Source organism: Taurulus bubalis (genome assembly GCF_910589615.1).
Source record: "Taurulus bubalis genome assembly, chromosome: 2".
NCBI classification, from domain to species: Eukaryota; Metazoa; Chordata; class Actinopteri; order Perciformes; family Cottidae; genus Taurulus; species Taurulus bubalis.
Window position 1 is genome coordinate 1,208,844 of NC_136590.1, and position 18,571 is coordinate 1,227,414.

At 40.9% G+C, this 18,571-nt stretch overlaps 1 protein-coding gene across 1 annotated transcript; it reads left to right on the forward strand.

The window, feature by feature from the left end:
- The first annotated feature begins 1,534 nt into the window (after positions 1-1,534).
- serpinf1 (serpin peptidase inhibitor, clade F (alpha-2 antiplasmin, pigment epithelium derived factor), member 1) lies at positions 1,535-18,376 on the forward strand. The gene is made up of 8 exons (XM_079214204.1): positions 1,535-1,559; positions 4,910-4,970; positions 5,054-5,240; positions 6,579-6,734; positions 16,043-16,243; positions 16,335-16,474; positions 16,566-16,776; positions 17,497-18,376. Exons 2-8 carry the CDS (start codon positions 4,911-4,913, stop codon positions 17,748-17,750), a joined length of 1,209 nt encoding a protein of 402 aa, XP_079070330.1. The 5' UTR covers positions 1,535-1,559; position 4,910; the 3' UTR covers positions 17,751-18,376.
- The last annotated feature ends 195 nt before the right edge of the window (positions 18,377-18,571 follow it).

An 18,571-nucleotide genomic window follows, 5' to 3' on the forward strand; every position in this document is an offset into this window, starting at 1 on the left:
TATGTTTGTCTAGAAGGAATTTGATGTCGATCTGACTGACCTACTAAGAGAAGCAAGCCAAAGTATTTAAATATTTACTTCCTGTTGCCATTAGGTGGCGCTATGACTCTAATTAAAAATTAGACTGCACATGTCTTCAGGCCTGGAGGCTGATCAAACATGTGAAACCTGGAAAGGATCTTATCATGTGGAGTCGAGTTACATCGGTTTATTCGGTCATGGCGAAGGATCGAACTTCTGCGATGGACCGACGCTACGCCGTTCAACGGATCCTTACAATCTTCAAGGTGATGCATTATCAATGTCTTAAGTCTGTTCCGACGCATTTTGAGAGGGATCTGAATAATCTGTGAGGAGCACGGTGTACAAGTAGAAAACATGTAACTTCCTGTTGCCTCTAGGTGGCGCTATGACTAGGATGAAAAATGATCATATGGATGTCTTCAGGGTCAAGAGGTCATGGCATATGAGAAATATGGAGTAGATTCCATCATGTACGGCCGAGTTAAAGCAACTTCCATTTTCATGGAAGATGGTGTCTCTTTGCCGCTGCTCTGCGCTCACATAGTTCAATATTTTGAAAATCCTTTGATAACTTTTCCCTGCAAAGGTCTCAACATCATATTGCCCGAATGTGAAATCAATCGTGTGTAATCTCTAGGAGGAGTTCGTCAGAATACAACGCTTGAAAACAAGGAAAATGCCAAAATTGAGCGGTTCACTGCAGCACCCTCTAGTGTTTGAATATTATGAAACAATTTGGGTACGTTAAGGGACACGATGTTGACATATGCTACAAAGTTTGTGAAGATAGGCCAAGTAATTAGGAAGTTATGTGTATTAACATATTGAGCCACGCCCCTAAGAGGTTAATTGATTAATAACTTCTCAACGCAAATAAATATCAACAAAGTTGAAAATATCGTTTGACCACATTGAACCAATGATGATCCACAGGAAGTTTCGTAATAAATGGACCCAGCGTTTAGGAGGAATGGGCAAAAATGTGTTTTTTACAACATTCAAAATGGCGGAAAATCTAATTAGGCGCATTTTAATTTCACGGATGAGTTTTTTGTAGAGCAGTCCCACCCGGACATGTGTGTAAAATTTCAAGTCAATCGGTCAAAGTTCGCAAAAACGGTGGGCTTTCAGCCTAAAGGGGGCGCTATAGAGACATTTTCTCAGACTTTTGGTCGACACCCAAATTATATTAAAATTTTCGCCGAGTCGGATGGGTGTGCCAATTTTGAAGAATGTAGGTTTATCCCAAGCACCTCTTTTCCCTGCGCATAGGTCGGGAATAATAAACAAACATTCGAATAACAATAGGTCCTCCACTCTGACTACGTCAGTGCTCGGGCCCTAATAACGCATCATGGATTAAAGATGACCACACGAGCTTCTGTCTCTCTTGCGCGCGCCCGGCGCTCTGTTGGCAGCAGCGGGCACGCGCGCTGCTGGTGGCGCGGAGCCAGAGCGCGCCTTTCAGAGCGCGCCTCCACGACGCGCTTGTCCTCTGCGAGAGAGAGACTCGGAGCGTCCGGAGCTGCGGAGAGGTGAGTGCGCTGCGTGCGCCTCTGTGGCGGGTTTTATGCGCCTTTACACGCCACGTTTATCTGCGAGGGAGAGGACACCCTGAGGTGCTGCTCGGTGACACCCTGAGGTGCTGCTCGGTGACGTCGAGCAGAACTAAAACTAAAGCCGAAAATCATGTTTGGTGACGCGGATCCATATGTTCCATATGATCCAATGTTTGATCCATAAACAGTTTATTATCTCCGCTGCATCCAAGTGAACCTTCATGTAACAGTTCAGTGCTTCTGCTGTGTTTCACTGCAGGTCTTAGCTGATTATTATGGGATGTGTTATCTAGTCATTGGACAGGAGGGTCCTGCAGGCTGTTTGAGGCTCTGAAGTCTTTGGTGAAAGCTTTCAGATAGTCGGGAGAAAACATTCCTGAGTTTCAGAGGCAAGTTCCTGCAGGAACCGTTTCTGCTGCGTCAGCTGTTCTCTGCAGGGCTCCATGGGCCTCTGAGGCTCCACAGAGTCACAACGTTATAGATAGTATATCACGTCATTGTTTTTCACAAATGCATCCCAAGTCTCTTAATTGCATCCCCGTTTCCTTCACTTGCGTCCTTTCCTTGCAAGGAGAGAGGACGCGAGGAGAGAGGACGCGAGGAGAGAGGACACGAGGAGAGAGGACACGAGGAGAGAGGACACGAGGAGAGAGGACACGAGGAGATGTTTTAACAGACACGAGACGTCCTTTCCTCTGGAGCGTCAGGTGGAGGTTTATGATGACTGACTTCTGATCAGCTGTCAGTCGCTTTAACAGCTGACGATCATCGGAATAGTTTTCACGAACATTCTAATAAAAATCCATTTAAAATATTGATTAAAAATGATCGTATTATGTTTGCAGTTGATTTAATAATGTTAACTACTACTTATACGAATGAAGACAGTTATCATCAGTCAGAGAGGAGAGGTTTTCTCTGTTACCTGTTAAGCAAACTGTAATGAGTATTTATACACAGTGTGTGTATTTATACTGTTCTGTGTCCTGCTTATACACGCAGGACCCATTTCTACCGCGCAATGCGTCTTAATTATTATTTATGTCGGTGTGTTTAGTAAATCTGATTGTCACATGACTGTGATATAACCCACAATAGGATTATGGTTTCTCTTCAACGCTGTAGTTATTGTTCAGGCAGCGTCACGTTACAGGAGATTCACCAGACTTTCATCTGTGAAAATAGAATAGTAGAATGTTTCTGACACCTTGAACTCCACCTGTCTTTAGCATGAAGGTCACAGGTCACGTGTTGCCTTCAGGCTCGGGTCAAAAAGGCCGACATCAGCGCGTCCACGCCACACGGTGTTGCGTTCAAGCCCCACCACAGAAAATAGTTATTTGGCGGCGAAGGAAAGAAAAGATCAGAAAAAAATGAATCGCAACCATCTGGGTATCCCATCAGGATGAGAGTGTGTGTGTACATGTGTGTGTGTGTACGTGTGTGTGTGTACGTGTGTGTGTGTACGTGTGTGTGTGTGTACGTGTGTGTGTACGTGTGTGTGTACATGTGTGTGTGTGTACGTGTGTGTGTGTGTACGTGTGTGTGTGTGTGTGTACGTGTGTGTGTGTGTGTACGTGTGTGTGTACGTGTGTGTGTGTACGTGTGTGTGTGTGTACGTGTGTGTGTACGTGTGTGTGTACATGTGTGTGTGTGTACGTGTGTGTGTGTGTACGTGTGTGTGTGTGTGTGTACGTGTGTGTGTGTGTGTACGTGTGTGTGTGTACGTGTGTGTGTGTACGTGTGTGTGTGTGTGTACGTGTGTGTGTGTACGTGTGTGTGTGTGTACGTGTGTGTGTACGTGTGTGTGTACATGTGTGTGTGTGTACGTGTGTGTGTGTACGTGTGTGTGTACGTGGGTGTGTGTGTGTACGTGTGTGTGTGTGTGTACGTGGGTGTGTGTGTGAGGGTGTGTTTGTGTGTACGTGTGTGTGTGTGTGTGAGGGTGTGAGAGTGTGTGTGTACGTGTGTGTGTGAGGGTGTGTGTACGTGTGTGTGTGTGTGAGGGTGTGTTTGTGTGTGTGTGAGGGTGTGTGTGTATACGTGTGTGTGTGTGAGGGTGTGTGTATGTGTGTGTGAGTGTGTGTGTGTGTGTGTACGTGTGTGTGTGTGTGTGAGGGTGTGTGTGTGTGTGTACGTGTGTGTGTACGTGTGTGTGAGGGCGTGTTTGTGTGTACGCGTGTGTTTGTGAGGGTGTGTGTGTGAGGGTGTGTGTGTGTGTGTGTGTGAGGGTGTGTGTGTGTTTGTGTGTGTGTGCGTGCGTGTGTGTGTATGTGTGAGGGTGTGTGTGTGTGTGTGTGTGTGTGTGAGGGTGTGTGTGTGTTTGTGTGTGTGTGTGTGCGTGCGTGTGTGTGTATGTGTGAGGGTGTGTGTTTGTGTGTGTGTGAGGGTGTGAGGGTGTGTGTGTGTTTGTGTGTGTGTGTGAGGGTGTGAGGGTGTGTGTGTGTTTGTGTGTGTGTGCGTGCGTGTGTGTGTATGTGTGAGGGTGTGTGTTTGTGTGTGTGTGTGTGTGTGTGAGGGTGTGAGGGTGTGTGTGTGTGTGAGTGTGTGTGTGTGTGAGTGTGTGTCTGTGAGGTCTGAGCTTCAGACTCTGGTTCTCTTGTGAAACCACACAATCGGGTCCAGATGTTGCAGAAGAACAAAAGGATCGTTGTGTAACCTTTTATTTTTTCCTCTTCTCATGATGTTGAAATATTGTTTCCATGAAGCTCAGCAGATGATCGGCTTCACTGCACATTATGTGATGAAGCTTTTGCTATTGAAGCATTTCGTTTTCCTCTGAAATCAATCTGAAATCAATGCTTTGAAATCATGAAACTGACGAGCATGCAGTTTGAAATGTTATGAAATGTTTAGATTATGGGGAAAAGTTGAAAAAGTTTAACTGATTAATCGCAAGATTCTTCTGTGATTAACTGAGATTAATCGCATTGTTCAATAATGAATTAAAAACTAGTGTATTGCACGCTTTTTTTTTCAAGTACTGTTATCAGAACAATATAACAGGCACTCTGGTTTCCTGTTTAGAAAAAGGTGGTTTTATTTTGAAGGCGAAAACGGAGTTGAAACGGAAGTCGCATAGTGCGTCTTTACGGCCAATTTTGTATGGAGAAAGAAACGGCAGTAGCACCGCCAAAGAGGCCCAAATTCTTCTGTTGGTTTTGGAATAATTAAAACACTTAAGTGCAAGACCTTCTGTCAGAGGGTTCCGCTACAGACTGTAACTCAGAGATAACTGTGGTTGCCCAGCGATGTCCAGTAGTCCCAGAGACAACCTCTATCCTCTCGGTAACCTCTATCCTCTTCTTCATGTGTTTGTCTTCCAGGATGAAGCAAACTACTTTCCTGCTGGTGTTTGGAGTCGTCCTGGCCGTCTGCCGGGCTCAGGTACCGCCTCCTCCACGCCTTCGGGCTCTATCCGCCATGTTTGTTCTTCTTTCGGCTCCGTGAACTCTGTTGATCTGTTCCAGTCGGACCCGGGAGGCGAGGGAGAGGAGGAGCACGTGGAGCTCTTCACCACGCCGGCCACCAAGATGGGCGCCGCCACCTCGGACTTCGGCTACAACCTGTTCCGCGCTCTGGCGAGCCGCGAGCCCGCGACCAACGTCTTCCTGTCCCCCATCAGTGTGTCCGCGGCGCTGACGCAGCTCTCCATGGGTGACGCACAACAATCTAAACACACAACAACCTACACACACTACAACCTACACACAAACTGCTGCTTTGGCTTTGAGCGGCACGGTGTGTACGTCAGCCAAACGGGTTGAAATGTTCCGTCTGCACCGTCGTCGGTGACGGAAACCAAATTTAACAACTATAATAACATTCGTCCAGCCAAACTGGAATATTTAACCTTATATAAGCGGTTTCTCCGACACACAAGCTGAAGTCCGGCACCATGAGGAACGTACAAGTTAGGGTAAAAACATCTGGTCGCTCATCTGTTCTCACAGGGTTTGGAGATGTGCTTCTAGTTAAAGAAACGATGCTCTCAATGAGCTCATGATCATGTTGATGGTGCGGACATGTTAGCCTGAACACTTTGCTCAGGAAATAATGCCAGAGGCTCAAGTTCTTCCACTTGTTGTAGCCTCTAAGTGGCCAACAATATACATTCCTGCAGCTTAAATAGTAGGGTCAGGGGTTAGGGGTTAGTGGGTTAGGTTGTATGGATTTACTGTATGGATCTCCCCACGTCGCCCAACGGCTTCGCAGTTGAAGACCCACGGCAGTGCACGGGCCGACGAATGTTATTTAGTAATACCCCCGCCATAGATCTTTTCACCCAGTAGGAGCTGTTCTGTAATAAACTTTTTTGCGTATTGTTGTAATTATTTCAGATCCGGTTTGGTCCGAGTGGTTTTAGTTGGTAAAGGGTTGAGGTAAGGTAAGAGGAATCAAGTTGGTATTGGCTTCGGTAAAGCTTCGGTTAAGTTTGAGTTTTAGGCGCTGGTAGGTAAGTGGTTGAGGTTAGGTGAGGGGAATCAGGTTAAGGTTAGGTATTATTGTAGGTTGGGTTAAGTATACATAGGGGAATGGTTGAGTTAAGGTAAGAGGAACCTGGTTAGGGTTAGTTTTGGTTAAAGTGGTTAAAGTAAACCTTTGGTTGAGTTTGAGTTTAGGTGCTGGTAGGTAAGTGGTTGAGGTACGGTTTAGGTATTGTTGTAAGTAGGGTTAAGTATCCATAGAGGAATGTTTAATGGCCGGCAAGAGAAACCGGGTTAGGGTTAGTTTTAGTTAAAGTATTGGTTTAGGTAAATCTTCGGTTTGAGTTTGAGGTTAGGTGCTGGTAGGTAAGTGGTTGAGGTTAGGTAGGGTTAGGTATTAGTAGAGGATGGCAAGTCTAGTTTTAATTAGGGTTAGGGGGTTAGAGTAATATTTACACCTTCAACTCGTTCCTCGGCCTGCCTGAGACGGGAAACAGATGGTTGCCATAGAGGACAATCTGCCTGAATCTTTCCAGAACATGTAATTAACTTTACGTCTGTCCCCCAGGAGGGTCTGAGAATGCTCAGATGCAGCTGTTCAGGGCCCTGAGGTACCACACCCTGCAGGACCCTCAGCTCCACAACACCCTCAAAGACCTGCTGGTCTCCGTCCGGGCGCCTGGAAAAGGCCTGAGCAGCGCCGCACGCATCTACATGGCCCGACGTGAGTCCACAAGAGCCTCCCAGTCACTCTGTGGGCTACACAGATTCAAAAATAACAAATAATACATGATGTTATTGTGGGGACACAATACAACTACAAAGGGACACAAAATGACTAGAAAGGGACACAAAACGACTACAAAGAGATACAATATGACTACAAAGATACACAAAATGACTACAAAAAGAACACAAAATGACTACAAAGACAACCTAAACGACTACAAAAAGATAAAATATGACTACAAAGAGACACTAAACGACTACAAAGAGATACAAAACGACTACAAAGGGCCACAAAATGACTACAAAGAGACGCAAAACGACTACAAAGACACACAAAATACTACAAAGAGATACAATACGACTACAAAGAGACACAAAACGACTACAAAGAAACACAAAATACTACAAAGAGATACAATACGAATACAAAGAGACACAAAACGACTACAAAGAGACACAAAACGACTACAAAGAGATACAATACGACTACAAAGAGACACAAAACGACTACAAAGAGATACAATACGACTACAAAGAGACACTCAACGACTACAAAGAGACACAAAACGACTACAAAGAGACACAAAATGACTACAAAGGGCCACAAAATGACTACAAAGAGACGCAAAACGACTTCAAAGACACACAAAATACTACAAAGAGATACAATACGACTACAAAGAGACACAAAACGACTACAAAGAGACACAAAACGACTACAAGGAGATGCAATACGACTACAAAGAGACACAAAGCGACTACAAAAACACGCAAAACAACTACAAAGACACACAAAATGACTACAGAGACCCAAAACGAATACAAAAACACACAAAACGACTACAAAAACACACAAAATTCTACAAAGAGATACAATACGACTACAAAGAGACACAAAACAACACCAAAGAGACACAAAACGACTACAAAGGGCCACAAAATGACTACAAAGAGACGTAAAACAACTACAAAGACACACAAAATACTACAAAGAGATACATTACGACTACAAAGAGACACAAAACGACAAAAAAGAAACACAAAACGACTACAAAGGGCCACAAAATGACTACAAAGAGACGCAAAACGACTACAAAGACACACAAAATACTACAGAGACATAAAACTACTACAAAGAGACACAAAACGACTACAAAGACACACAAAATACTACAAAGAGATACAATACGACTACGAAGAGACACTAAATGACTACAAAGAGACACAAAACGACTACAAAGAGACACAAAATGACTACAAAGAAACGCAAAACGACTACAAAGACACACAAAATACTACAGAGACATAAAACGACTACAAAGAGACACAAAACGACTACAAAGACACACAAAATACTACAAAGAGACACAATACGACTACGAAGAGACACTAAACAACTACGAAGAGACACAAAATGACTACAAAGAGACACAAAACAACTACAAAGACACGCAAAATGCTACAAAGAGATACATTACGACTACAAAGAGACACAAAACAACTGCAAAGAGACACAAAATGACTACAAAGAAAACCTAAACGACTACAAAGAGATAAAATAAAGCTACAAAGAGACACAAAAGGACTAGAAAGGGACACAAAACGACTACAAAGAGACACTAAATGACTACAAAGAGACACAAAACAACTACAAAGGGCCACAAAATGACTACAAAGAGACGCAAACGACTACAAAGACACACAAAATACTACAGAGACATAAAACGACTACAAAGAGACACAAAACGACTACAAAGACACACAAAATACTACAAAGAGATACAATACGACTACGAAGAGACACTAAACAACTACGAAGAGACACAAAATGACTACAAAGAGACACAAAACGACTACAAAGAGACACAAAATGACTACAAAGAAAACCTAAACGACTACAAAGAGATACAATAAAACTACAAAGAGACACAAAACGACTAGAAAGGGACACAAAACGACTACAGAGGACCTCAAAATGACTACAAAGAGACACAAAACGACTACAAGGAGATGCAATACGACTACAAAGAGACACAAAGCGACTACAAAAACACGCAAAACAACTACAAAGACACACAAAATGACTACAGAGACCCAAAACGAATACAAAAACACACAAAACGACTACAAAAACACACAAAATTCTACAAAGAGATACAATACGACTACAAAGAGACACAAAACAACACCAAAGAGACACAAAACGACTACAAAGGGCCACAAAATGACTACAAAGAGACGTAAAACAACTACAAAGACACACAAAATACTACAAAGAGATACATTACGACTACAAAGAGACACAAAACGACAAAAAAGAAACACAAAACGACTACAAAGGGCCACAAAATGACTACAAAGAGACGCAAAACGACTACAAAGACACACAAAATACTACAGAGACATAAAACTACTACAAAGAGACACAAAACGACTACAAAGACACACAAAATACTACAAAGAGATACAATACGACTACGAAGAGACACTAAATGACTACAAAGAGACACAAAACGACTACAAAGAGACACAAAATGACTACAAAGAAACGCAAAACGACTACAAAGACACACAAAATACTACAGAGACATAAAACGACTACAAAGAGACACAAAACGACTACAAAGACACACAAAATACTACAAAGAGACACAATACGACTACGAAGAGACACTAAACAACTACGAAGAGACACAAAATGACTACAAAGAGACACAAAACAACTACAAAGACACGCAAAATGCTACAAAGAGATACATTACGACTACAAAGAGACACAAAACAACTGCAAAGAGACACAAAATGACTACAAAGAAAACCTAAACGACTACAAAGAGATAAAATAAAGCTACAAAGAGACACAAAAGGACTAGAAAGGGACACAAAACGACTACAAAGAGACACTAAATGACTACAAAGAGACACAAAACAACTACAAAGGGCCACAAAATGACTACAAAGAGACGCAAACGACTACAAAGACACACAAAATACTACAGAGACATAAAACGACTACAAAGAGACACAAAACGACTACAAAGACACACAAAATACTACAAAGAGATACAATACGACTACGAAGAGACACTAAACAACTACGAAGAGACACAAAATGACTACAAAGAGACACAAAACGACTACAAAGAGACACAAAATGACTACAAAGAAAACCTAAACGACTACAAAGAGATACAATAAAACTACAAAGAGACACAAAACGACTAGAAAGGGACACAAAACGACTACAGAGGACCTCAAAATGACTACAAAGAGACGCAAAACGACTACAAAGAAAACCTAAACGACTACAAAGACATAAAATAAAACTACAAAGAGACACAAAAGGACTAGAAAGAGACACAAAATGACTACAAAGAAAACCTAAACGACTACAAAGAGATAAATTACGACTACAAAGAGACACTAAACAACTACAAAGAGACACAAAACGACTACAGAGGGCCACAAAATGACTACAAAGAGACGCAAAACGACTACAAAGACACACAAAATACTACAAAGAGATACAATTCGACTACAAAGAGACACAAAACGACTACAAAGAGACACAAAATGACTACAAAGAGACACAAAACGACTACAAAGGGATACAAAATGACTACAAAGAGACACAAAATGACTACAAAGAGACACAAAACGACTACAAAGAGACACAAAACGACTACAAAGAGACACAAAATGACTACAAAGAGACGAAAAACGACTACAAAGACACACAAAATACTACAAAGAGATACAATACGACTACAAAGAGACACAAAACGACTACGAAGAGACACAAAATGACTACAAAGAGACACAAAACGACTCCAAAGAAAACCTAAACGACTACAAAGAGATACAATACGACTACAAAGAGACACTAAACGACTACAAAGAGACACAAAACGACTACAAAGAGACACAAAATTACTACAAAGAAAACCTAAACGACTACAAAGAGATACAACACAACTATAAAGAGATTAAATATGACTACAAAGAGACGCAAAACGACTACAAAGAAAACCTAAACGACTACAAAGAGATACAATACGACTACAAAGAAACGGAAAACAACTACAAAGAGACACAAAACAACTACAAAGGGATACAAAATGACTACAAAGAGACACAAAACGACTACAAAGAGACACAAAATTACTACAAAGAAAACCTAAATGACTACAAAGAGATACAATACGACTACAAAGAGACACTAAACGACTACAAAGAGACACAAAATGACTACAAAGAAAACCTAAACAACTACAAAGAGATACAATACAACTATAAAGAGATACAATACGACTACAAAGAGACACAAAACGACTACAAAGAAAACCTAAACGACTACAAAGAGATACAATACGACTACAAAGAAACGGAAAACAACTACAAAGAGACATAAAACAACTACAAAGGTATACAAAATGACTACAAAGAGACACAAAACGACTACAAAGAGACACAAAATGACTACAAAGAAAACCTAAACAACTACAAAGAGATACAATACAACTATAAAGATATACAATACGACTACAAAGAGACACAAAACGACTACAAAGAAAGCCTATACGACTACAAAAAGATACAATATGACTATAAAGAGACACAAAATGACTACAAAGAGATACAATACGACTACAAAGAGACACAAAATGACTACAAAGAAAACCTAAACAACTACAAAGAGATCCAATATGACTACAAAGAGATACAATAAGACTACAAAGAAAACCTAAACGACTACAAAGAGATACAATACGACTACAAAGAGACACAAAACGACTACAAAGAGATACAATACGACTACAAAGAGACACTCAACGACTACAAAGAGACACAAAACGACTACAAAGAGACACAAAATGACTACAAAGGGCCACAAAATGACTACAAAGAGACGCAAAACGACTTCAAAGACACACAAAATACTACAAAGAGATACAATACGACTACAAAGAGACACAAAACGACTACAAAGAGACACAAAACGACTACAAGGAGATGCAATACGACTACAAAGAGACACAAAGCGACTACAAAAACACGCAAAACAACTACAAAGACACACAAAATGACTACAGAGACCCAAAACGAATACAAAAACACACAAAACGACTACAAAAACACACAAAATTCTACAAAGAGATACAATACGACTACAAAGAGACACAAAACAACACCAAAGAGACACAAAACGACTACAAAGGGCCACAAAATGACTACAAAGAGACGTAAAACAACTACAAAGACACACAAAATACTACAAAGAGATACATTACGACTACAAAGAGACACAAAACGACAAAAAAGAAACACAAAACGACTACAAAGGGCCACAAAATGACTACAAAGAGACGCAAAACGACTACAAAGACACACAAAATACTACAAAGACATAAAACTACTACAAAGAGACACAAAACGACTACAAAGACACACAAAATACTACAAAGAGATACAATACGACTACGAAGAGACACTAAATGACTACAAAGAGACACAAAACGACTACAAAGAGACACAAAATGACTACAAAGAAACGCAAAACGACTACAAAGACACACAAAATACTACAGAGACATAAAACGACTACAAAGAGACACAAAACGACTACAAAGACACACAAAATACTACAAAGAGACACAATACGACTACGAAGAGAGACTAAACAACTACGAAGAGACACAAAATGACTACAAAGAGACACAAAACAACTACAAAGACACGCAAAATGCTACAAAGAGATACATTACGACTACAAAGAGACACAAAACAACTGCAAAGAGACACAAAATGACTACAAAGAAAACCTAAACGACTACAAAGAGATAAAATAAAGCTACAAAGAGACACAAAAGGACTAGAAAGGGACACAAAACGACTACAAAGAGACACAAAATGACTACAAAGAAAACCTAAACGACTACAAAGAGATAAAATACGACTACAAAGAGACACTAAATGACTACAAAGAGACACAAAACAACTACAAAGGGCCACAAAATGACTACAAAGAGACGCAAACGACTACAAAGACACACAAAATACTACAGAGACATAAAACGACTACAAAGAGACACAAAACGACTACAAAGACACACAAAATACTACAAAGAGATACAATACGACTACGAAGAGACACTAAACAACTACGAAGAGACACAAAATGACTACAAAGAGACACAAAACGACTACAAAGAGACACAAAATGACTACAAAGAAAACCTAAACGACTACAAAGAGATACAATAAAACTACAAAGAGACACAAAACGACTAGAAAGGGACACAAAACGACTACAGAGGACCTCAAAATGACTACAAAGAGACGCAAAACGACTACAAAGAAAACCTAAACGACTACAAAGACATAAAATAAAACTACAAAGAGACACAAAAGGACTAGAAAGAGACACAAAATGACTACAAAGAAAACCTAAACGACTACAAAGAGATAAATTACGACTACAAAGAGACACTAAACAACTACAAAGAGACACAAAACGACTACAGAGGGCCACAAAATGACTACAAAGAGACGCAAAACGACTACAAAGACACACAAAATACTACAAAGAGATACAATTCGACTACAAAGAGACACAAAACGACTACAAAGAGACACAAAATGACTACAAAGAGACACAAAACGACTACAAAGGGATACAAAATGACTACAAAGGGATACAAAATGACTACAAAGAGACACAAAACGACTACAAAGAGACACAAAACGACTACAAAGAGACACAAAATGACTACAAAGAGACGAAAAACGACTACAAAGACACACAAAATACTACTAAGAGATACAATACGACTACAAAGAGACACAAAACGACTACGAAGAGACACAAAATGACTACAAAGAGACACAAAACGACTCCAAAGAAAACCTAAACGACTACAAAGAGATACAATACGACTACAAAGAGACACTAAACGACTACAAAGAGACACAAAACGACTACAAAGAGACACAAAATTACTACAAAGAAAACCTAAACGACTACAAAGAGATACAACACAACTATAAAGAGATTAAATATGACTACAAAGAGACGCAAAACGACTACAAAGAAAACCTAAACGACTACAAAGAGATACAATACGACTACAAAGAAACGGAAAACAACTACAAAGAGACACAAAACAACTACAAAGGGATACAAAATGACTACAAAGAGACACAAAACGACTACAAAGAGACACAAAATTACTACAAAGAAAACCTAAATGACTACAAAGAGATACAATACGACTACAAAGAGACACTAAACGACTACAAAGAGACACAAAATGACTACAAAGAAAACCTAAACAACTACAAAGAGATACAATACAACTATAAAGAGATACAATACGACTACAAAGAGACACAAAACGACTACAAAGAAAACCTAAACGACTACAAAGAGATACAATACGACTACAAAGAAACGGAAAACAACTACAAAGAGACATAAAACAACTACAAAGGTATACAAAATGACTACAAAGAGACACAAAACGACTACAAAGAGACACAAAATGACTACAAAGAAAACCTAAACAACTACAAAGAGATACAATACAACTATAAAGATATACAATACGACTACAAAGAGACACAAAACGACTACAAAGAAAGCCTATACGACTACAAAAAGATACAATATGACTATAAAGAGACACAAAATGACTACAAAGAGATACAATACGACTACAAAGAGACACAAAATGACTACAAAGAAAACCTAAACAACTACAAAGAGATCCAATATGACTACAAAGAGATACAATAAGACTACAAAGAAAACCTAAACGCCTACAAAGAGATACAATACGACTACAAAGAAACGGAAAACAACTACAAAGAGACATAAAACAACTACAAAGGTATACAAAATGACTACAAAGAGACACAAAACGACTACAAAGAGACACAAAATGACTACAAAGAAAACCTAAACAACTACAAAGAGATACAATACAACTATAAAGATATACAATACGACTACAAAGAGACACAAAACGACTACAAAGAAAGCCTATACGACTACAAAAAGATACAATATGACTATAAAGAGACACAAAATGACTACAAAGAGATACAATACGACTACAAAGAGACACAAAATGACTACAAAGAAAACCTAAACAACTACAAAGAGATACAATAAGACTACAAAGAGATACAATACGACTACAAAGAGACGCAAAACAACTACAAAGAGATCCAATACGACTACAAAGAGATACAATACGACTACAAAGAGACACTAAACGACTACAAAGAGACACAAAACGACTACAAAGAGACACAAAATTACTACAAAGAAAACCTAAACGACTACAAAGAGATACAACACAACTATAAAGAGATTAAATATGACTACAAAGAGACGCAAAACGACTACAAAGAAAACCTAAACGACTACAAAGAGATACAATACGACTACAAAGAAACGGAAAACAACTACAAAGAGACACAAAACAACTACAAAGGGATACAAAATGACTACAAAGAGACACAAAACGACTACAAAGAGACACAAAATTACTACAAAGAAAACCTAAACGACTACAAAGAGATACAATACGACTACAAAGAGACACTAAACGACTACAAAGAGACACAAAATGACTACAAAGAAAACCTAAACAACTACAAAGAGATACAATACAACTATAAAGAGATACAATACGACTACAAAGAAACGGAAAACAACTACAAAGAGACATAACACAACTACAAAGGTATACAAAATGACTACAAAGAGACACAAAACGACTACAAAGAGACACAAAATGACTACAAAGAGACACAAAATGACTACAAAGAAAACCTAAACAACTACAAAGAGATCCAATACGACTACAAAGAGATACAATAAGACTACAAAGAGATACAATACGACTACAAAGAGACGCAAAACAACTACAAAGAGATCCAATACGACTACAAAGAGATACAATAAGACTACAAAGAGATACAATAAGACTACAAAGAGATACAATACGACTACAAAGAGACGCAAAACAACTACATATATAAGATACAACTATGAACTGTTCAAAGTTCCGCGTGAGAGCTGCTCCAGCTCAGAGAGCCTGACTCGGGTCGGTGTGTGTTTGTCCTGCATGTCGTACTGAGGAAAGTCTCTGATTGGCCACGTTGAAACGGTCTTAGAGAAGAGAGGAAAGTTATCAGGTTAAGAGATCGGAAACTTCCCTCACCTTCAAACTCAACATTGTTTCTTGATGATAATGTTCATCCGTGAAGGTCTGATCTTTACATCACGTCTTTCAGGCCGTCTGAAGCAGGACTTCTTCGCGCTGGTGGAGCAGCAGTATGGAACGCGTCCCAAGACGTTGCTGGGAGGAACCAAGGATACCAAAGAAATCAACGACTGGGTGGCTCAGGAGACCGGCGGGAAGGTGCAGCGCCTCTTGAACAAGCCCCTCCCCAAAAACTCTGGAGTGAACACTGTGAGCGCTGCCTACTTTAAAGGTACGTCTGACGTCACCGGATGAAGGAGGAGCTTCGCTGGCTGCTGGGATGTCGGAACGTTGCATGAACGCATCTCTCTGTTTACAAACAGGGAAGTGGGTGACTCGGTTCGGTCCGAGTGGAGCAATGGAGAACTTCCAGGTGGACGGCGGGGCACCTGTCCGCATTCCCATGATGCAACAGGACAACTACCCTGTGAAGATGGGCGTCGACTCAGATTTGAGCTGCACGGTGAGTACCTTCTCCCCTGAAGTGGCCGTTGAACACGTACAGAGGCGGGTTTAAAGTACGGCGGCCCACTTTGTGGACATTTTCCCTCCAGATCGCTCAGATTCAGATGCAGGACGACGTCAGCATGTTCGTCTTCCTGCCCGACGACGTGACCTCCAACATGACCCTGCTGGAGGAGAGTCTGACCGCCGAGTTCGTGCAGGACCTCTCCATGACGCTGCACCCGGCCGCCGTGTCCCTCGCGCTGCCCACCCTGAGGCTCAGCTACTCCACCGACCTGCTGCCGCTGCTCAGTGAGCTGGGTGAGTCTGAGCCCTTTGATACATACAAATATGTAACTACCGTAATAATCAAAATAAATCCATACAGATGTTAATCTTGGAGTCAAGAAGTTGGTCTTAACAGCTTTATTTAGAAAATGATGTAAAGGCACAGCCGCTACTTTTTTTCTTCTTTTTTTTCTCAACGTTGACCCGTGCGGCTTAAATATCGGTGTGGCTAATTTGTGGATTTTTCCAATTGTAAATTTAGCAGCAGTTGCAGAGACACAATATTTTTTTACTGAAATATTCCCAAATTCCCTTCACTAGTGATCTCACTGTAAAACAGGGTCCTCTCAGTAGCAGCAGCCAAACTCATAAAGGAAGTAGGGATGCAAATAACAATTACTTTTATATCAATTCATCCGGCGATTTGGATGGAATTATTGATCGACGACTCCTCGCAGCTTTCAAATAAAGTTAAATGTCGTCTGCAAATGGAAGACCAAATGATGCAACACCTGTTCACTGTGACAGCGTTACATGGCAGGAAGTGATGTCATCGCATATCTACAAGTTGTTTTTTAACTCTCTTCCTTCACCTTTTTCCCCCATGACTCGTCTTCCTTCTCCTTCTCCTCTTCTTCCTCCTGCTCCTCCTCCTTCTCTTCTTCCTCCTCCTCTTCCTCCTCCTCTTCTTCCTCGTCCTCTTTATATTCTTCTTCTTCCTCCTCCTCCTCCTCTCCTCTTCGTCCCTCGTAGGTCTCTCTGAGTGGCTGGCGACCCCCGAACTGGAGAAGATCTCAAACCAGGGCATCAAGCTCAGCAGTGTCAATCACAAGGTCGTCATGGAGACGGCACCCGAGGGGAACCAGTACCCCGCCGTCGCCACGGAGACCCGCCCCCCCCTCTCCTACCGGGTGGACCGGCCCTTCCTTTACCTGATCCGGGACGAGGCGTCGGGGGCGCTGCTCTTCATCGGCAGGGTGGTCAACCCCAAGGACCTGACGATATAACACACACACACACACACACACACACACACACACACACACACACACACACACACACACACACACACACACACACACACCTATACTTCTATAATCCGTTTCTGAGCCCCTTAGACTGTTATCTGTACACTATTCCTGAATCTAATTCAAACCTGGACCTTAAAACCAGGTGTTTGAAGTGAGGGCCGACCAAAATGCCCTCACTCTACAGGTCTAAAACCTGGTCCTCACAATGATAGATGTACCAGTATACTCCCACACACCTGGACTTCTGTCTTTATTAACACAACCCGTTCCTCAGTACATTACGTGAACCGTAACCTAACCAGAATTAGTCTGAAACCTCAATCGAATCGAGTCTTTAAAGCGAGGTCCGGCCAAAATGTCCTCACTCTGTAGGTCTAACACATGGTCCCCACAAGGCTAGATATATAACTAAACACACACACTCTCTTAGCAGGTCCTAGGAGGGACTTCAGGTGTTTCGCTTTGTGTTTCTGGTGGCAGATATTTGCGAGTATATTTTCTTTTTCTTTTTCTTAAACACACTGACAATAATCTCGCCAAAGGATTGTTTTATTTTTATATTGTCATTTGTGTGGAATGAAATAAACGACAATGAAACTTAACTCGGTTGTCTCTGGTCGGTTGCGTCTTTTCCTGAGAACAAAGTTTTTATTTAAAAATGTTTTGTTTCATTTGATCTTTTTTCCTTCCGTCCCACATCGTCCTCGAGGAGCCTTTATGTCTGCAGGACCCACGTTGTGTTCAGAGACAAATGTATGTGTGTGTGTGTGTGTGTGTGTGTGTGTGTGTGTGTGTGT

Bases quoted from the DNA above. Each gene is read 5' to 3' on its own strand.
- serpinf1 (XM_079214204.1), top strand. From the start codon at position 4,911: ATGAAGCAAACTACTTTCCTGCTGGTGTTTGGAGTCGTCCTGGCCGTC. The intron at 4,971-5,053 runs GTACCGCCTCCT...GATCTGTTCCAG, and splicing joins TGGCCGTCTGCCGGGCTCAG to TCGGACCCGGGAGGCGAGGG. The intron at 16,777-17,496 runs GTGAGTCTGAGC...CGTCCCTCGTAG, and splicing joins GCCGCTGCTCAGTGAGCTGG to GTCTCTCTGAGTGGCTGGCG.